Genomic DNA, 21,907 nt, shown 5'->3' on the forward strand with positions numbered 1-21,907 from the left:
AGCTTCGCCCGATCCCATTTGATTCGTCCCTGCATATTATATGTTAGTGATTGACTACAATCTGATGCATATGTTCGTTGTAGGATGAGAATATGATAATAAATGACTTCATTTTAATCATACACTTACTGTAAGAAATAGTTCTGATCATGATTTGGTTCAATTTAGAACCAAATTGGATTAGAATTTGTCCGGTGGTTAATAAGTTTCAAATCGAATTTTAAATCAATTAAATATAAACATAAATTTTAATTAAAATCAATAAATCAAATTAGAACTCAAAGTAGAACCGTCTTATTCGGTTCCAAACTTAGTGGAACATGTCAGGATTCATCCACTAATTTCACAATGTTTATAGATGGCGTTGTAATCTACACTAAGAACTTTCACTTTAACCTTCGCAAACATGGATATTCGATAAATAGTTGTTTTAGTTGCCTTTTTATTTTTAACACGAGAATCACATGGGCGTATTGGAGAAGAATTCGGAAACCGTGAGTCAACCAACTAGTCAACCATCTCCGACTGATGAGCCAAGCAATAAACGTTAATGAGACACTGCAATTATTGCTTTTATGAAAAGTAATGCTTGTGTATGCCAGGTGTGAGTTGTACTTTAATTAATTAATTAATTAATTAGCATATGAGTCATAAGTAACCCAACAAAAATGGCTGGAGAAATTAATCGCAACTCATAATATGGAACGTTATGATGGTAAAGCAACACCTTACATGCATTAAGCTTTAATCAGCGTTCAAAGTGTAAGGAGTTCCATCTCAAAACCTCGTCATCTCCACATACTGGACATGACAAATCTTAGCTGATAGGAAGAATTAGGATGAACTAAGCCCAACCTATTACTTGTATACAAATTATAAAGAACATGGATTTCGCTTTTGTGTTTTAAGATTCGATACCTATTCTGAACCGAGGTTCGATTGGGTCGCTGAATGGATAAGGAAAATGGAGTTTGGTGATGTGGCACTTGACATTAGTTGAGCTCAGTGTTGGTGGTGAGGTCCATTCGTGCACACTTTTGCGCCATAGTGGGGTTGGCAATGGAGGAAGGTGATGATGATGAGCTCCGTATGAGCCTTTTTGAGCTACTTGCTCGACAAAGTTGAATTGCTAGCTACCGAAGGTTGACCTTTTCTTTATATTTCGGCGTGATATATCTGGGTAATGTTGATGTCATCCTCTCAATAGTGTACTGCTAAGTATTGTTTAATTTTCACTTAGCATGCTGATTAGGTTGCAAAGATGAGCTCTTGTATTGCTGCTGGTGAGTTCAGATGGAATTCGGATGGGATGCGAAAGATAGCTTAGTGAGGAAAGATTGGATTTGTTATCAGAAACTCTGAGATGTGTGTGTTGTTCATGGTTGCAGGTGGAGAAACACGCCTTACACGATCGAAGGTTGGCATCAAAGGAGGGGTTGGAAGTGACGCTTCGTGAAGGTTGTTGATGTGTTCAGGAGCACTGAGATCCCTTCGTAGAGAGCATTAAAACATTACGCTCATCTTTTGTGAGCTTTGTCTCTAATATGATTAATTGATTTGCTAATTTTTTTTTAATAGAATCTGGAATGATAATTTTTTTAGGTGGTTGTATTTTATTGTCGGCGATGGTGAGATGTGGGTGTAATCACATCATCAAGTAATATAAATTTATGTTTTTGGGAAAAAAATAAATTTATATTACTGTGAGTCATTATATGCCACTGTGAGGGTGAGTACAAGCGCTTGTGAATGTCTTCCTAGATCGAGGGCTTTACGAGTTCTTCTCGATGAAATTAGTGATGTCTGAATCAATCCAACTTGATTCATGATTGCATGCACATGAAATATGATATAGTCAAAGAGACAATATGAAAGCTCTTTTGGTGGTTGAGGGGAGTTTTGACGCTTGTTTTATGATTGATGAAGATAGAGATTGGATGAATTTTTCAATATGATATTTTCGACACTTAAGTTAGTAATCGTTAGACGAAAAAAATATTTTACGATTCCTCGTCTTATCATTTTCAATGTATGGGAGGAATTTTCCTCGTAGTGGTATTTTGGACTATTTACACATGACCTAATTATTGATAAAAAAAATTTGATCTTTTTTCTACTAAAGATGTCAGTTATCGTCAGTAGAGATTTCAGATCCTTATTCCCGCTTTCGCGTATTCAGCCTTGCCTTGTCTAAATAAGTTATGAGGTGGGGAAGGAGGATGAGATGAGAATGAAGATGAGGAAGCACTCCCCTTCTTATCGACATCCATAGGGATTGATAAATAATTTAACATTTTTGAAACTAACATATTATGAGGATAATGAATCCTAATATAAAAATGAGTTATTGTGAAATAAGAGAACTCTAACCATTGAGACTTGATTCTTCTATAAATATTATATATATATATATATATTTAGATTTTGATTCAAAATAATAGAATAAGATATGAGAAATATTTAAAACGCTCTTTAGGGTTTGTAAAGAGGATGACAAAAAATATATAGACTTTTCGGAGCTTATGTGAAAGGATATAAAATGAATTATAACTCAATAATTTTGTAATTGATTTCACATAATAAATAATTTTTTTATAAATCTAAATAAGAATTATTAAACTATATTAATATTATATTATATTTTAATATATTCTTAATTTATTGATTTCTAGATTTGTGTTTGATTGCGAGTTGAGTTCTCCTCTCCGTCCCGAACATATCTTTAACAAAGTATCGCCACACTCGCATTGTAATCATCATTTCACTGTAAAGGAGACGTTTTCAAGCACAAAATTGTAGTATGGTTTTGGCTTATTTCCGATCAAATTATCTTTCCATCTTTGCTTCACAAGTTGGGAAGCTTTACCCCCTCATCAAGAGGAAGAAGAAGAAGAAAGCGGACCGGCCTTCTTCTTAGGCCGTAAACTTCCTTTTTCATGGGCCCGGCCCGACTCGACTCGTATTCCATTACCCGTCCGTCGGTGCAAACCAACTTCTGGCGTCCGCTGTGTCTCCATTTCCAGCTGTCGATTAATTTCTCTGCAACTCTTCTCTATGTGACGCTGTGCGAATCCCTCCGCGCCTCTTCCCCTTGATCGAGGTCTCGTCAAATGTCGTGTTCTTGAAATAGATCACTCATCGATCTTGATTCATCGCTGCATCTTCGCGTCGATCGATCGTCATCTGCATCTTGAAATGATCGAACGAGTCGGAAACCCCACGCCTGCTGGCTGTTTCCGGGACCATGCACCCAGATCCAGGGCTCTCCTGTACTAAAATATCGGATTTCGTCTTGCTTTTTGGTTGATTCGGGCTTCGAGCGGTCGGCTTTCGTCTCAGGATATCAGATCTGGCAACCAGATTCGACTCTGAATCGTGGGAGCAGTTTTGCGATTAGATCGATTCGGAAACCTAAGATCAAGTCGGTCGTGTTGCTTCACCGAATTCTTGCTCCCTTGAGGTGGTCCGTTGAGATTCTAGGGCTACTCGAGGATGAATCCGAGACCGGGGCAAACGTCTTATCGTGATCGGACGCAGGAGTTCCTCAAATCAGTCGAGAATTTTAAGAAGTCCTTCGCATCGATACCAGATGCAACAAGCAGTATTGCTGCTCCGAAGTTTGAAGGACCGAAATCGGCTGCCTCGATCCAGTCGGAGTTTAGCAGGAGAGCTTCGCAAATTGGGCTCGGGATCCATCAGACTTCGCAGAAACTTGCCAAACTTGCGAAATGTAAGTGATTAATTACAACTGCGTGATATTGCTTCGTTTATGGTAAATTTGAACTCGAAATTCTTGTCATCAGTTTGATATGAACTGTTTAGGACTATATAGAATCGGATGAGAATATTTTTGTTGTGTACAAATACGTACCAGCTAAGGAGCATCCAACTGCAATAATTTACCGTCTCAAATCAAGTATTGCATGTTATTATCTTCTAATATAGTTGAGGTTAACTCGTTTATTTGTGTCTCCTGTTCTCATTGTGAAGTAGTTCCTGACAGTCCGTATTTTGGTGATGATGTTCATTAGTTAATGTAGTAGGTTGTATAATAGACAAGATGACAGTTTACCTTTCAGAAGTACTTCTGGTATGTATTTTTCATGATTTAGAGAAACAACTGAGTCATGGCATCATTGTTGATAACTTGGTACCAGAGTGAGGCCATTTTCCATGACTCCTTCCAATACTCTTAATTGTCCTTAATGTTGATGAAGATTTACACAACTTCATGTCTATATCCACTATAATATCAACCCTAATATTGACCTTAGTTGTGGTACCAATGGAATACAGCATGGGAGAATGAGTTTTCTTATGCACTTTCCCATGCATCAACTGCCAAGTCTGGCAATTTGTACAACACTTCCAATGCCATTGACTACAACACCATACCTATATAACATATTTTCAGACAGTCCATATTGGTTTTTAGCTTTTTTCTAGGGGAACCAACCAGGCTGGAGTAATTACCTTGTACGGCGATTATGGTTTTGGAAATCTTTTTGTAGGAGAGTTACACTTCATGGCATCCAAACAAGCATCTGGAACTTTTGACAATGACTTATTTTTTCATGCCCAAGCATCACCTAGAGGCTTTTACATATTTAAAGCCTACATTTTCGCTTTTTCTTGCTCTAACATATATCTTAAAGGTCCTCAACAGCCCTCAGATTACTCCGAAAAAGTTACTCATCCATTTGGAAGTTATGACAGCCTTGAGACAACAAATAGTGAGTCTTGTTTGTACCAACCAAATTTCTATTGCATCTGTGCTAGACAGTAAGGAACTTGCATCCTGAGTTTGAACAGAATAAAAAATTTATGTAGCTTTCGAAGAGAGTGGACAACTCAATCCTATCTGAAATAGGACTGGAGCTACGCCTTTTCAAGACTCTCCTGGTCAAGATATGAAACACTAAACAAAGTTCCTCGCTCACTTCTTGTACTAATAGGATAGATTTTCTCATTTATAGTTTTGTGACTGATTCTCACCATTAATTTTGGTAAATATTTTAGGAAGTTTTAGATTTTGTTTTTAAGCCTATCTAATATCTAAATGTCCCAATACAGATCTTGTATGGGATACCATAATAATTCACATTTTAAGAATTCTAGGGAGTAGGGACATCTTTTGATAGGAATTCATGGGATGATAACTTTAGCTTTTTACCACAAAACTAAAGGCCGTCCTTAATGCAATGTTCTTTCGTTTATGAAATAAAGTTATATTAATTAGTAGATTAGTTGTCTAGCATATACTATAGGGATCTTTCCTCAAAATGGAAAAAACACTTGTTATAGGTGTCACTTCTCACTTTGATTTTATCACTCGATTTCAAGTTAGGGCAACAAACTAAACCATATTCCTTTCTTCCAATGAAGCTTCCAGCCATCATCAATGCTAGAACATTATCATATATTGTTCCTTTTATAACTTTTGCATTTGTATATGATTGTGGATATTTTACTTCATTTATAACTTTTAATTTCAGCACATAAGCATATATATAATGAATCAAATGATGGAAGTAAAGATGTATAGATTTTTTTTTTTTTGAAATTTTGAATTAACTTGGAAGACTTCAAGCTGAGTCAGGTCGAGATTTCAAGTTTTTGAAAATTGAAAGCAGGGAAAGATTCATATGAATCTCATACGAATCTCATAGATGATTGCACTTTGCTATGATAGGATGCTTTTGTTTTATTGAATCCTCATCCCTCCTAATTTCTGGCTTATTTAGGACATATATTTGCTAGTTATTTGTTTTCTGATTATCAAGTGTCATGAGTGCTTTTGTGTTTTCAGTGGCAAAAAAGACATCGGTTTTTGATGACCCTACTGTACAGATTCAAGAACTGACAGCAGTTATCAAGCAGGATATTACTGCTTTAAATTCTGCAGTTGTAGACCTGCAACTCCTTTGCAATTCACAAAATGAAAGCGGTAATATGTCCAGGGACACTACCAATCATTCAACCACTGTTGTTGATAATTTGAAGACGCGCTTGATGAGTGCAACAAAGGAGTTCAAAGAAGTTTTAACCATGCGGACTGAGGTAGATCAATTGTTATTCTATTTTTGTGTGTGCTTTTTTTTTTTTACTTCGCCAGAATCATTAACTATGTAAATTATTTTTCATCGTTTTGTGAAAATCTTGTGTTTATAGAACTTGAAGGTTCATGAAAATAGAAGGCAGCTGTTTTCTTCATCGGCCTCAAAGGAAGCAACCAATCCTTTTCTTAGACAACGCCCACTGGTTTCCAGGGGAAGTAATGACTCTGCCTCTCCCCCAGCACCATGGGAAAGTGACTCAACAGCTTCTGCTCCTTTGTTTCCCAGGTAATTTGATTAAATACACTATAACCTGCTAAACTTATCATCTCTTGTTGATATTATATTCTGTTTTAGAGATTGGATGAATTTAATGCATTTGTAGATGTTGCTCTCTCTTTTCCTGTAGGTAACTAGACATTCTATTAATGTACTTGCAAATTATTTCACCCAGGGGTCTGAACACAGACATTTTTTGTTACGACCGATTTCCATAGAAACGAAGCTTTTCTAGTTTTCTCGTTTGTTGCCTAGTATCAAACTTAAGGTTATCATATTTTTTGTGTGAAAATAGAGACCATTTCAGGTTAATGCTGATTCTTTTATGAATATAGTAGCCTTTTTATAGTGAAATGTGCGATGTGCCTCCAGTGATTCCTGAACTCGAGTCTGAAAAACTGTCTATATGATCGCTTCTAGTCAATTCTGATGCTTCTTTGTTGACAGGAGGAAGTTGAATGGGGACCCATCATCATCAACTCAGCCTTTGATACAGCAGCAGCAGCAACAACAACAAATGGTTCCAGCACAGGATAGTTACATGCAGAGCAGAGCAGAAGCTCTTCAGAATGTCGAGTCAACAATTCATGAGTTGAGCAATATTTTTACGCAGCTGGCTACAATGGTTTCGCAGCAGGGAGAGCTTGCAATCAGGTTATTTTTTGCATATATGTTTGTTTCCAATTTTTTTATTTTTTCTTGAGTCAATTGAGATTTTATTTCAGGATTGAACTTGCATCATCTCATTATTGTTCAAGATTTGATCCTCAAGCATCTTAGTCATTATCCATTTAGTAAAGAGTCCTCTTTAAATTTCACTAACTTTTTTGTATATGTTTATTATTGGGTTATATGTCTTGGTGTTGTCGTACGGTTTCTTCTTTGTGCCTTGAATGATTAAGATTTGAATCACATAGCCTCTCTCCTTGTAGGTCTAGGGCTCTATACATTGGCCCTCATGCACTAGCCCCCCCTTTAATTATTGGATTATGTGCATTAGGATGATGTGTAATAAAATATCCATCAGTGACCTGTCATGAAATATTGTATCATAATGCACATCTCCAACTCAATACATGCTTTACATAACATGTACACTGTTAGGGGAAAAAAGTCGATGACATCCGAATCAGTCCGACACGGTTCGTACCTCCGTGTGCAAGAGAGGTTAGTTGGTCACTGAGGTTGATCGAGATTTCTTTGGGGGGGTTGAGGTGGACTTGGGTGCACACTCCGTGGCTGACCTGTACAAAGACCGAAATTGGGTGGGTTTCCCGATTCGATCTTTTTGATGTTCAAGTCAGTCTCGACATCAATTACCAATGCCTAAAGTATCTTTTGATAGTAGGTTAATAAAGGAGAATATTATGTGGAATGTTCCTCAACAAAACATTCCTTAACTGTACGTGGCTCGGTTATTGGCCGGGTTTTGTCTCATCACCACTGATTGTATATCCATGTGTAATGCCACATATCGAGCTACTATTGACGGAGAAGATTAGCCCTATCATATACCATGCTTAAGTTTTTGGATTGGTATTTTATCCATTAGATTAATCTGGTGGTAATGATCTAGAAGCTCCAAATATAATTCATGCATGAATTTTGTGAACTAGTTGTCTTTTCGCTGCCTTCTCTTGATCTCCTTGTTCGTTTTGTGCCCTATTGTTTAAAGGTTTAACTTTAATTTTTCATCTCAATAGTGGACCAAGTTTTCTTTTTTGAAAACTGGATAAAAAAATTATCACAATTGGTGCGAGTAGGCTTAAATGATAGTCCGTCACTAATAGTAGCAGCAGCACTGCAGGAGGCAGTGGCAAAAGAATAAAAAACCTTGGTTTGACATACTTAGTCGTTGTAAAGCATAAATGGAGCCAATTAACTGCTTATTGAGAATTAATTTTGTTAAAAAATAAATAAACTGGCATTGGTTATGGCAGGATTGACGAGAATATGGATGACACGTTGACTAACGTGGAAGGAGCACAAGGTGCACTGCTTAAATACCTCAACAGTATATCCTCTAATAGGTGGCTGATGATCAAGATATTCTTTGTCCTTATGGTTTTCCTTATGATCTTTCTGTTTTTTGTTGCATAATTCTACGGCAGATTTAACAGAACCATCTTTGTTGTCAATGATCTGTGTTCTTTGTAATTTTTCTTTTTCGCTATTCCTTTCTGCACATTACATCTGATGATTGGCAAATTAGCTATTTACATGTTTTTGTTTGAGAATTATGTTCTTCCATATGGGGCCTTTTTTTTTTTCCCCCCCTTTCCTAGCACAAGAAGCCTTGCAGCTTTAGCAGGAGAAACTGTAGAATTAAGTGAGACAAATCTTAACCTACAAAGACTATATCAGCTCTGTTTCGCCATATCATGATGTCATATCTTTGTTAATATCTTGTGCTCTGGAGTATTCTTTTTCCTACACAAGAGACTTGAATGTGGTTTAGTGAATTAATTAATGGCTATCTTCCATGGAGTGCGCAATGTTGTTTTGATCCTGGAGATCGAAATTGATGTTCAACCGATAGGACAAACCACCATGGAGATTTACTAATCGTGTTAGGAATCTTTTTGATCTTTTGAACAAAGTTGCAGGCTTGAAAAGTCACTGATGTACGCCTGTGTGTGCTCACTAGTTAGAAAATCACATTAAATATAGTAAGTTGAGGTCCGATTGGCTTCCTCTGTGCTCCTATTTGAGCTCTGATGAGCAGAGCGTAGGCTGTAGTAGTCCTCTTTCTTATTATATTATCTCTTTTTTCTGTTTTTTGAAGGAAAAAAAAACACGAGGTGTGAAAATTTGCTAAAATTTTTATAGGTTGGTTCCTCAAAGCCAAATTCTCATGCTAAGTTCATGTTAACATTAGTGGCAGTGTGTGTTTTTGGGGTAGGGATCTAAAATTCGGTGCAGCAACCCAGTTTGGATCGTATTAACTAGATTTGACCAGGTAATGGGTTGGGGTTATGGTATAATTTTGAGCAATTAATGAGGGATCAAAGTGGGGTTGGACCGGTTGATATCACTTGGTTCTTTTAAAGTAATTTCTCTGCCTGTCTTGCAAATATAATGAATGATATGGACATGTTGTACATTCTGATGGAAACACAAACTATAGTTTACTCTTTGGTATCTCCGCTCCTCTTTAACATGTTGTTTCCGGGCTCGACGATGGGTGGATGCAGGCTTTGTCAACGCCTTGTTACCTATCCCGTCGACGTGGTTCGATCAAGTTATATAATCAGTATTAATATCAATATCAGTATAATTTTCCTTTCAGATGACTCGCTTCGGAGTGAGGAGGAGAGGTAAAAGGTGACACGGGCTGGGTAGGAGGGCGTACGTACCAAGCTCACCCAAAGTTACTCTTCCAATCTGAGGTATTCCTTTTGTATATGCTTCGATCATCTTTCGTAATTCAAATCGTCAGAGGTAAGGCAATAATATCTTCTTCTCCTCATGTTTGCATAGGTGAGTGAGAAAATCTAAAGAATGATTTGCTTCACGATGAGTGAAGGAGAGTGTCAAGCTCAAATCTAAAATCAAAGTAGACAACATATGGTTGATACCTCGACATCTTGACTGAGTTAGATCAATCAATGTGGCATCCTGGCTTTAACGCACCACGACACCACAACCCCAATTAGGATCGAGATGCCTCGTAAACCACCACCAATGATTTTGGAAAGTGGATGTGCGTTTCACATACACTGATTTAGATTTCTTCTAAATCATTCAAATCCCAAACTAATTAAGCATCCGAGATACATTGGTAAGGAATGCCCTCAACTAAGTTAGGCGACCATCATCTCATAGCGAAAGGTGGACGGATGAATGAGGCATATATATATATAGAAAGCATTGTCGGACTAGAACTTCGAGGGCGTAGAGACGGAGAAAGCACGGTTCGCTCCCTAGTTGAAACTGTCGAGTGACATGCGCCCCTTTGACCTCCCCCATCTTGAGAGGGTTCAAAAATAATCGAATGAAGTTCCATCTCTATAGGAAAGATAGAATCATAAAGAAATCAGCAAGAAACAAAACTACCAAGGCGGATGTTAATTTCAGATACCGACCTCAAGACGTAAGGCTAAGCCCTACTTCCACAAGCGGTGCCTTTCATTCATCTGCAAGGTAACCATGGTCTCAGACAAAAGTGTCGGCTAGTCGATATCATTGTTCTTGTTCCAACCTATTCAACCTTGTTCTTGGGTGGACATCATTGCCAATGTTACACTATCATTGCACATAAGGAGTCACACATAGGTTCAATGTTAGATCATCATTGCCAAGATCTCATAGATCATATATCGTCAGATTTAATGAGTGGCTAACATAATAAACCCATCGAGGACCGGACAAAACACACATACATGCATGACTAAAGACGTGGTTGAAATGACTAAACATGTAAATCAATGATGCGCAACCAAAACGATTGAATGCGCATATCGACAACACAATCGAATCGATCAAATGCACATATCAATGACACAATTGAAATAGTCGAAGATCCATATCGATGGCACACAACCATATTGACGATGCACACCCGAATCCGGCAAACGTGCATAACATGCAACCGAAATGGTCAAATGCACACATCAACGATGCCTAGCCAACCGCCCAATAAAATTTGTTTATGGTATTGATAAGGTAACTTGGATCGCTTCTCGACTCAAACCTTGTTGCGCTCAAGTGAACCAAAAGGGGGTGGGGCTAACGATATGGCATCGATGAATTGGTCAATACCTCAATACCATATAGTTGACACATAGCTGACACACTGACGACCCGAGGTTACGTAGACAACACATGGTCAATACCTTTGACACCACACAAGCAATATGTGTGTAACATGCCACCAGTAGCATGGCATCATGTGGCCAACATAATGACAACCCGAAGCCATATAGACAAAACATCACCGACACCTCTACTAAGGCAGACCAATCGATGTTTATCCTGGTTTCGATGCACCACAGGAACACAACCCTAATTGGACCCAAGAGCAATGCACAATCGTGTCTTATCATCGTCGACGGTCTAAAAAGTAATGATCCTTAAAGTCCATTATAAAAGAGGCTCCCAAGGTGCATTCCACCCACACAATTTTCTCTACAACTTTGTTCGAATCAGTTAAGTATCAAAAACATATTGCTTGAGAACTCTCCTTACTTAATTTTGGAAGTTTGGCACCCTCGAACACACTTTTTTTCTTTTTGGCAAAACTTAACCCGAGCTTGACACAAAAGGGACCTTAATTGGCTCAAATTCAATCTCCAACCTGAAAAACCAAAATCTACATCAACAAATACCAACAGTAATATCAATACCGATAACCAATACAAATGAATACAAATACCAAATACCAATATCATTATCATTAGTATTACCATTATTAATATCGATACCAATATCAAACCAATATAAGTACAATTATCATTACCACTACAAATATCACAATCATTATTATTATCAATATCATTACTAATACCTATTGTTATTACTATGCATGAAAAACTCAAGATAAAAGTTTGCCCATAAAACAAGCACCCTCCACATCCTAATTAGCCACTGAACTAGGTATCCTGTTTATCATGTCGAATGCAGTTGAATAGTAGCTTATTGAAGCCATTAAATTTAGGCAAAGGTGTATAATATACTTGATTACAGAATTAAAAACACTAATACAATGAAAGTGCCCTCTTCATCATCAGACAAGCCTCAAAACTAAAACTACGAGATTAGTAATACAATGTATCCGCCTCATCAGTTTACACACTGATTTTATTTAGTTTTCTGTGACCACAGCAATAAAGAAAAAACAGGCATATCTGCAAACAATGTTGTGTTCCCTTGATTGATTTATGACTTCAAATGTCACAAGTTATTATACATTTAATTCATTGTCAGCAGGTAAAGGCTCAAAAACTGATTCCACTTCATCCACGTCAACATCCTCCAACGTACGAGGACTCCAGTTTGGATTCTGCACAAAGAAAAATAAATATCACACAACATTATAGAGATGATGTGTTTATAGAAGTGACTCCCTTTTCTTATAGGGATTTTTAAATGTCCTGATATACTATCAAGGTAGTCATTAAACTCGATGCGTGAACTTCCATTAGAAAGACGGGTTTTCATATGTATATACTCTTTAGCAAATAGACGTTGATAATTTTTCTTTCCTCATGACTAGTAATTTATGTCAATAACTCCCATTTTTAGAGAGATGAACAGCTTATTCATGACAAGAAAATCATATCGCTGATTTCTTACCACAAAACCTTTTCCCATAGAGATAATCTATCTAGTATTAGACAATGTATATTTCTCCCAAGGATCAAACTCATACAGCAATTAGAGCCCCGAGACAAGATAATTTGCTAGTCATCATCCTTTGGCCCCTCGAGTCACTCTAGATTTAAGAATGAAAATGTAGACCTAGGTCCCTCGATTGTTGGTATACTTTGGCTTGCAGTAAAGTCGAAAACTAAAAATATCATGAAAGTTTGCACTAGTTTTGAAAATAATTAAAACAAGGAAATATGCATCACACACAAGAAGAATATTTCCCACAACATAAAACAGAACAATCAGGTCACAAGATCCCTATTTTTAAGCCAGAATGTCCTACTTTCTAAATGACATTCACTCAGTAACCGAGTGATGCTTCTAATATTCTCTTTAATGACAAATGCAAAGAAATATTTCTCACAGTTCTGAATTACCTGATCCTTGTCGACCAAGACTGCTCGGACACCTTCACCAAAGTCATCTCGGATTGAGGATCTCAAGGCAATCCGAAATTCAGCCTTCATAACTCCAATTAGCTGGAGTTACAATATCAGTCATGATTAACTGACATAATCATGTGTAAATAACTATGATTACCAACATAAGACCATGTCTATGAGACTTACTTTTGATAAGTGATGTTCACTGTTTCCATGTGCTAATGCAACTTCAGAGAAATGCTTCTGAGTTATGCAAAGAGAAAAAGGAGCACCTTTACCAAGTCCTGAAAGGGCCTCACTTGCCCATTCTGCCACTGCAGCCAAAATAATTATCACGGTATTACATACATACCATGTATCTATTATCAACAAATTCAGATAAAGAACAGGCTAACAGGTTTCCTAATGCATTTATGCTCAAAGACACACGACCAGGAAATATCAGGCAAGTCCAGCATAGAATGCAAGGAAACTTCAAACTTCATTTCTCCTTTAAGTACCAGAGAAACTCTTCTTATGTATTATTAAAGTTTCTGCATCCCTTCATGTTTGGCACATATTTGCAATGAACACTGTAGTTTTTTTTCACCGTCTAAGGCCTAAAAAAAGAAAGAATCACAAGAAAAGGTAGTCAAACAAGTCTGCCCGGTGCAAAAGGAGGAGAAACCAGGCATTAGGACTGCTAAAAATGGAAAAACAACTTCTTGTAGTCAACAACTCTACGTATGAATATATCTGAATGATGGACCACAGCACCATAATATACCACTTCAACCACATTTGTACAGCACCAGGGTGGTGCCTGAAAGGTATAAATTTGTGTACCTATGAACTATATTTGTGGTTGATAGCTGCTAATATGACCTTATGTGCTGCAACATGCAAAGAGTGCAAGTAATAAGACCTGCATGTCGGGTATGCCCTGGTACATACTGGCACGGCATGGCATGACACTGTAAGCCGTGGCACATGCTGGCATAAATACATCCAAGTGGCATTCCATCACTTGAGTGGCACACGGGTTGGATGGAACATCCAACTCCTTGCTTGAGATACACAATGGTGAAAAATGGGTTGATTGCAGAAATGTAACTTAAAACAAAAGATCTAATTGTGTAGATTAATTTTGCTGTTCTCTATAACATTAATTTGTTGAGCTCCAGCGCTTGCCATAAGATGTCCCATTGTGATCCTGTATTAGCTGACATAGGCACCTTTACTTTTCTCGAGTGTCAAAACTACTTTAGACAACTGAGCTAAATGGCAATAAAGGACAAAATGGCTGACCCAATCCCATTGAATCAATGATCCTTATAATGTCTGCTTTGTTCCTCCAAGCATGTCTGGTTTAAGTAGTCAGGCTTTAGCTTTGTTAAATGGAGAATTTGGTTTTTGTATTCATCTTTATTTATTTTCAAATGGTTATTTCCATGTTTTTTTATCTGATAAAAAGTTGAAAATGCAGCAAGTTATGAGTCATCTAAGTTTCAAACAACCCAAATGGTTTCATGACAATGAGTTCATATACACCCAATCAACATGACAGAGAGGTCTCCTAGAAAAAGGAAATTTGAGATTTTTGTCCAACAAGTTGAATAATTTCACAATCAAATTCATTTAACTATATAAGCTCAATGATAGAATAAGGCTTGCTCAACATGTTTACAGTCGTGATGGCCAAATACCGAATAAAGTCAACAAAGTAAAGCACTTGAGAATATGTTTTTCAGATCTTATAAATCACATTACATATAAATATCTTCACTGTCTTAGCACATGTAAACAATCTGATGAGATTCTTTATTTGGTGTTCCAAGTATTCTCTCTTAAAAACATCAGCAACCCCACATAGCTAGATAATGAAAGCTTTTTCTAACAGAAAGCCAAGAAATATTATTTACCCTGAAGTAGAGGAAAAAGGAAGTAAATGATAGTTTAAATTATTATGTTGCTAAATTAGAACATACCTGTAGAGTCAGCACTTGTTTGATGCTTTTTCAGCCCTTCTATTGTCTCAGAGACCGATCTATTTGCACTGAAACATTGAGCAATCTGAGGAAAAAATGTTTTCATTTGAGCCTCCGAAGCAGGATCCTTCTTGTACCCAGCTAACAGTGCATGGATGTCTTTGTCAGGCTCATCAGTGCTGCAAATGGAAAATATAACAAATCAATATTATCTCGATGATTAGAAAACATAATTAAAATGCATTTGGAGTGATCAATTTTATATAAGATATGCCAGAAATTTTACTGGTACATCTTTCATAAAAGCCATGTTTATAAACAAAATTTTCAGTTGCTTCTGTGGAGCAGGCATAAAGATAGGACATTAAGAGACAAAACGGAATATGCTAAAAGTTGTAATTTGCTGAAACTGGGTAGGAAACATACAAAAACTCAGATTGAAAGGCTGTAAAGAATCAGCCTAAGAAGAAATTTAGAAAGTTATTGGATTCAATGACAGCACTTTCTAGTCGCTTTTAGATTCACTTTAAGCCAAAAAAAAAAAAAATTAATTTTCATATTCTTTTCGTTCTAAAACAAGTTCAGTGAAGCATCACTAACATGCTTTTAATGGATCACAGGAGCCAAGCAGCCTACAAATATTTGTTTCAGCCCAAAAATAATATGAATATTTGTATAAGCTATCATTCAGCAGGTATACATTCAGATTCCTGCTTGACCTAATCTGCAGGGTGAATCTGAATTTCAATATCAAGTACAAAAAATGAACTATAAGGTCAAAGCAATGGAGTGAATACATTCTTAGTTTTCAGGACTATCTTTAAACGATTAGCAATTTAAAACTTATTCAAGGTATTCAATGGTCATCTATGGCAGTGCACACATGATCCACATCCCAAAGAAAAAAATAAAAATAAATAAAACCAATTTGAACAATTTTTTATAACATACAAGTTGACCTTTAGCAGAGCTTCCTTGAGTTCAGCCAAGCTTCCAGATGGAACAAAATGTGTTCCAAGACCTACATACAGTGCATCAGCAGGAGAGGATATTCGTTTCCCAGTCAGTCCAAGGTAAGCACCTGTAGCCAAGATAAGATGCAACTAAATTGACATAAGAATGTCACACCAGAAACATCCTATAAGAATACATTGGTAATTGCTTCTAAAAAAAATCTTTCATTAAAGGTAATTGATTGTGCAGAATCCAGATAAAATTTAATATTCCAAACCAAGGTTTTAAAGACTGTCCAATATTTATTTCACCGAACAGTCAGAATTGTACAATACTGAAATATACCGGATAGTATATCGAACCATACACCAGATAAAAAAATTAAAAAGTAATATCAAGCAGTACCAACCTAATGGTCCAGTAATGGTCCTTGAACAGATCGATAGATAATGATTGGTATGTACTGGTCCAACCGGTATTTGAAATAAACACTCGTATGCATGTAGATCACTTGTAGAAATGCCATTGTCTCCCACAATTATATGCTTTCTGCTTGGTGGAAAAATTACAATGTGATCATTCTAAAGACCATGTAAGATTCTAAAAAATAACCAGGTAGTTTTTGTCCATAAACCTTGTGATGTCATAAAACTACAACAGAATATAACTCCAAAGATCTCTTTCCCGTCCCAATCAGGTTTCACTTCATCCAGGATTTAAGGAACAACCTCCAAACAAAGAAGTGCTTGCCAGTGCTTCTACCTAAGTTTACAAATGCACCAAATCTTGATCTGATCCACTCCAACATCTGATCTGGTTAGGCTGGATATGGATCATATAGCTTGAACTGAATTTGATCCATGTATAACATATCTGGTGACATTTCTGGCTTTGAATCAAGATTTTAGGGTAAGCAACATATAGTGAGGTCATGAACTAGCATTCAAGAGGACTTATATCCCCCTGACAATAGAAGACTGTGCTATTTTGGTTTTGTGGCCTTTCTCATCCTTCCTGACCATATAAACTGGCTAGTCATTCTTTCTTATCATCATCCCCCCTGATAAGGGAGGTTTGCAAAATCTGACTTAGCACCCCCTCCTCACTTACAGTACAATTAACACCTCTTTTCTGTTCCTTGTCTCTTTTCCTTAACACTCCTCTTTCCTTCTTGGATGATAATCACCTAGCAGCATACAAAAGACAAAATACATGACAAATTAATGCACATAAGGAGATGAAGGGACACCGGAGATGAGATCCTCTTCAATAACCTCCTCGTCTCTTCCGCTTCCACTATTGTCTCCATGGTTTTCCAGCTCAATATTAATTGTGACTACCAACTCAGCTCACGGAGGTTAAGATGGCTCCATCTGCAAGTATGCCACTGATAGTATCCAGCACTGACAGTATCAATATTAATTGCATGCAGCAGATATCCTGTTCTATGTTGTACTCTTTTATCTGCCTTAATAATGTAGCTTAATATTTTTTAGTGAGATTATATACTTCCTTAATCGTAAGGAAATTGATCGAAGCAGTAATTTATTATTGAATGAATTTTCTTATAAAAAAAAGACTAGGCATTTTTATTATGTATAGTCTTGTGCAAAATAAAATGCAGAAATTGCAAAAAGACCAAGAAGTGAAAATCTCCCACTTACAAGACATAACTATATATAGCGTCTTCAAAATAGATTATGAATGCTTCAGGTAGACAAAAAGGAACCTTCATCAAATTCACTAATAACATATCATTATTTAAGAATGCATTAAAAAAAACACATCAGTAACTCAAAATAAACCATTAAGCTTCTTAAACAATAAACCAATGCAATACAATAGATCTTGCATGGACAATAACAATTCAATGGTCATGATTTAGAGGTACTCATATCCAGAGGGGTCTGAAACTCTCAGAAAGATGCTATATTAAAGCAAAAGATTATAAGTTGGTTACATCAGTTAACCTAGAAGCTTAAGTTACATACCAACTGCCCCTCCTCCTGGACTGTTGGCAACAATGTAAGCGAAACCAGCATCTGGAAATAAACCAATTCCATTTTCTGGCATGGCAAGGAGAGTTCTCTGATACGATGCCACATCAACAGAGATATTAGATGCAAGTAAACTTACTAACCAATGCCAACAAATACCAGCATAACAGCACTGAAAAGTTGGTACCTCAGTGATGATACGAAATCGACCATGACCAGACAACCCGATACCAAACCCCATAGTCACACCATCCATTAAGGATATATACGGCTTTTTATAATCAGATATTTTACATATCAAAGAATATTCTGCAGAAAAGACCTGCAAAGCAAATAACTTATTTGAACCATTAAAAAAGCTTGATGGCTGAAGGATCCTAAAGTCCATATGAAATCAAAATCCAAAGTCTACATTACAAAAGGAAGTGTCTTTAAAGGGATGCAATATTCAACTATCACAAAGGATGACATGTAAGCAAGAGAACAACCTTTAAAAAATCAAGAAGATATGTAGATTGTCCAGTAAAAGTTAACATAATATACAGTATATGCACATTTCTAGAACTCCAAGACCTCAAAGGAACAGACTTTTTCACTTAAACATAAACAAGTGGAAAGAAAAGAGAGAGAGATAGAGAGAGAGAGAGAGAGAGAGAGAGAGAGAGATAGAGAGAGAGAGAGAGAGAGAGAGAGAGAGAGATTTCAGACAGGTCATAAAATCAACATCTATGGATTATTTCATAAGCAACTGTAAAAGAAAATTTAGAAGGACGACAAGATGAATTTATAACCATATATATATAATCTGAAATGCATGTAGATGAATTCTGCATGAAGCCACTGGACAAGGAAACAGACATGGTTTTCAAACATATGCTAGACATGACCAAGGGATGGAACAATTGGAGACCTACTTCAAACTAGTCACCTTCTCATTTCTAACAGATCAAGTAAAAAAATTACAGTATTTATAAAGTTTTGTGGCCAGTCTCAATGTTCAGGACCATTAATGCAAAGCTAGAATTTTCTGAAAGTAAGATATCATGAAGCAAAACACAAGCCAACATGACAAACAACACAAGAGATGCATTATATGTTAAAAGTGACGCTGAAATTCTGCTATTGCTGGTAAACAATACTCATACCTCAACAGAGGCCAAACAATTTTTGGCAATGTCACCATTTACTCTGCTACAAGATCATTTGCACAGAAATTTTTTGTTTGTGTAAATATGGCTAATATGAGGAGTGATCCATGTAGCTGAACAACATGAATGGAATGGCATAAAATGCTAAATCTGAAATTATCAATCGTAATTACTCAAGTCATACACTAAAATTTTCCTTTTAATTATTTCTAAATGTGGAAATATCAGGGTGTAACATTGACACTAGTTCCCGCCATGCAATGAGGTCTTGCAGTAGAATATAGAAACCTGACATTAAATGAGAGAAGTTTGCTTTCCAATCTATGAGTTGTCTTTTAAGTGAAAAAGCAAAGAAAAATGACACTATATCATGCACCAAAAAGAAAAGCAAAGTCTGAAATTTATTTCTATTCAACAGACCTTTGGCACAAGTGGTGTAGTTTTGTCCTTTTGAATTTCTGCTGCTACACCCTTAATATCCATCCCTGCAGTGGTTATTAAGCTCGTACTCAAGTCAAACCCAGTTTTCTTAAATGTAGAAACACAAACGGAAATGTAGGTTTGGACAAGGCAAGAAGCTTAAAATAAATATGAAAAAATGTAAGATACAGATGAATTACCTGCTGAAAAGGCACGAGGTGTGCTGCTTTCAGATAAGATGCATTTCACCCTGGGGTTAGTTTCCCACTCATCCAGAAAACCCTTGTATCTTAAGTCCATCTCTGCAGCATTGATTTTAGTCAACCACCAAAATACCAATGCAACATATACGAGATTAAGAAAGAAGGAACCACCAGCATCCTATAACATGTTCTCTTCAGAAGAGAGCCAGTTGTATATATCTCACAACAGTTTACTTTCAGTAATCCAGTTGTGAATTTTCTTGTTTAACAGCTAAACCAGCTTGCAGAAATATCGTATAATTTTTTGATTGATGTAATTATTTTTTAGAACTTCCACGATTATCAAAATCCCCGCAGCAACTCGAGCTGGAAATAATTACCCTCACTAGCAGCCAGTCAGCTGTTAATTCTCTCTTGGGATGATAAAAAAGATGGTACAATCTCCTGAACGATCTGAAGTTTTCTCCATTAAGAACTTGTACAGGTAAATCGGTCTAATTGTTTTCTCTTGTACGAACTTGTATATGTAACGATATCACCTCCCTTATCAACTCAAGAACTGATCCAAACAGAACAGAATAGCTGGAGTAGATGGAAAAAGAAGGGTGAAAGAACTATGAACCGAGATTCATGGCGTTGAGGGCTTTGGGCCGATCGAGGGTGATCACGGCGACGCCGTTGGGGAAGATACGACCCTTGACGAAATCCTCCGCGGTGCCGGCCATGGCGGCGAGGCAACGGCATGAAATGGAAGGTCGGAAGCGATCGAAGAAGGGGGAGTTAGGGGTCGAGAAGAGAGTCGAGGGGAGAAGGGGACGGGAGGAGGGTTTCAGTAGGAAGTGGAAGCGAGAGAGTGGCGCACGCATTGTAATCTGTTCTCTGTGGAAAGCGCCGAGCGAGAGGGTAGCCGGCACAAACCACTCCTGCGACCAAGGGGAAGTCGGACCGACGAACAAAGGGGGCATTTGGGTGACATAAAGCCAGGGTGAACAGTGATCACTTGGTATCGAGAGTGGGATTTCCTGCATCACCTAGAACAGCATTCTTTCTCAAACGACGGTTTGGGACCCACCACATGCAAATGTAGATGGTCCACATCCACATTATCATGATGTACCGCACGGCGATACGCGAAAGATTACCGAGACTTCGCGCGGGGCCCGCTTTCTTGCGTCAGCCACGCACGAGGAGAAGGATCTGGGTTGGATAGTCGCTTGCTCACGAGGAAGAGTTTTGAGAGAGAAAATGACCAAAAATGGGACAAATTCTTAAAAATTTTATTTTTCATATAATATTTTTTTATTCTTTATCATTTATTTTTTATATTACTCTTTGTTTTTGTCCCCGTCACCTCCATCGTGATATCTATTTTTTATGCTTATCTCATCACTCTATATTACGGGTTATTTTTATCATCAAATATTTTTATAATTATATTTGATGTCTCCGTTATGATCATCACATCACTCTATACTACATATAGGTTGCCTTCACTACCACCATCAAGCCCTTATCACTATGCTCATTGCCTCTGTCCGGTTGCTCTACTATAGTCTTTCATTATGGTCATTTTATCACTCTACACTATGGATTGTCTATATCATTGTTGCCTCTGCCTTTTTGTTTGGTAGTCACCTAAATTTGTAAGGTCCCTATGTGTAGGGCTCTAGTCCACCCCTAAGAAGCCTCTATTTATGGTGTCGATTATTTTCTTTTTAATTATATCTTCAAGGGATAAAAAGTAGAGAGGAGGGGGATGGGATGACTGTTGGTGGTGCAAGAGGGGATGAGGTATGCTTTCTCATTTGTACCTGAGAGAGATGAGTAATATGATCAAGAGCACATCAAAGAAAGGAGTAGGAACAGTAAAAGTGATAATGACCATGCACGGTCGAGGATGTATCTGGTATTCATGATCACATTCGTAAGAGCCGGAAGAATAATAACAACATGGGTGGTGGGCAAACATGCGATCATAGCTGTTATTATATATGATCCAGATAATAGAAGTAATATGGTGTGGTCGAAGATGAGGCATGTGTTAGCATGCATAACAATGTATTACTCATAGCAAAACATCATGAAAGAGGCAGTCTAATTTGCATCGCTTCCATCCTATCGCTTCCTTCGA

The 21,907-nt window shown here is 37.2% G+C and overlaps 2 protein-coding genes across 2 annotated transcripts; one reads left to right on the forward strand and one right to left on the reverse strand.

Moving 5' to 3' along the window:
• The first annotated feature begins 2,934 nt into the window (after window positions 1-2,934).
• LOC135616883 (syntaxin-32-like) lies at window positions 2,935-8,572 on the forward strand. The gene is made up of 5 exons (XM_065116597.1): window positions 2,935-3,730; window positions 5,810-6,060; window positions 6,172-6,344; window positions 6,783-6,989; window positions 8,276-8,572. Exons 1-5 carry the CDS (start codon window positions 3,493-3,495, stop codon window positions 8,433-8,435), a joined length of 1,029 nt encoding a protein of 342 aa, XP_064972669.1. The 5' UTR covers window positions 2,935-3,492; the 3' UTR covers window positions 8,436-8,572.
• A 3,380-nt stretch (window positions 8,573-11,952) lies between these two features.
• Window positions 11,953-20,743, reverse strand: LOC103990277 (3-hydroxyisobutyryl-CoA hydrolase-like protein 3, mitochondrial). Its single transcript, XM_009409354.3, has 10 exons — window positions 20,399-20,743; window positions 19,774-19,875; window positions 19,574-19,638; window positions 18,193-18,327; window positions 18,000-18,096; window positions 16,006-16,135; window positions 15,055-15,233; window positions 13,274-13,401; window positions 13,082-13,183; window positions 11,953-12,336 (listed from the first exon to the last, which is right to left on the reverse strand). The coding sequence occupies exons 1-10, from the start codon at window positions 20,739-20,741 to the stop codon at window positions 12,238-12,240; spliced, it is 1,380 nt and encodes a 459-aa protein (XP_009407629.2). The 5' UTR covers window positions 20,742-20,743; the 3' UTR covers window positions 11,953-12,237.
• Between the last annotated feature and the right edge of the window lie 1,164 nt (window positions 20,744-21,907).

The sequence above is a fragment of the Musa acuminata genome, chromosome BXJ2-7, assembly GCF_036884655.1.
Source record: "Musa acuminata AAA Group cultivar baxijiao chromosome BXJ2-7, Cavendish_Baxijiao_AAA, whole genome shotgun sequence".
NCBI lineage: Eukaryota > Viridiplantae > Streptophyta > Magnoliopsida > Zingiberales > Musaceae > Musa > Musa acuminata.

Bases quoted from the DNA above. Each gene is read 5' to 3' on its own strand.
- LOC135616883 (XM_065116597.1), top strand. From the start codon at position 3,493: ATGAATCCGAGACCGGGGCAAACGTCTTATCGTGATCGGACGCAGGAG. The intron at 6,061-6,171 runs GTAGATCAATTG...TTGTGTTTATAG, and splicing joins TTTTAACCATGCGGACTGAG to AACTTGAAGGTTCATGAAAA. The intron at 6,345-6,782 runs GTAATTTGATTA...CTTTGTTGACAG, and splicing joins TCTGCTCCTTTGTTTCCCAG to GAGGAAGTTGAATGGGGACC.
- LOC103990277 (XM_009409354.3), bottom strand. From the start codon at position 20,741: ATGCCCCCTTTGTTCGTCGGTCCGACTTCCCCTTGGTCGCAGGAGTGG. The intron at 15,234-16,005 runs GTATGTTATAAA...TTCCATTTGCAG, and splicing joins GCTCTGCTAAAGGTCAACTT to CACTGATGAGCCTGACAAAG. The intron at 13,402-15,054 runs GTATGTTCTAAT...TTTTGGCTGCAG, and splicing joins AACAAGTGCTGACTCTACAG to TGGCAGAATGGGCAAGTGAG.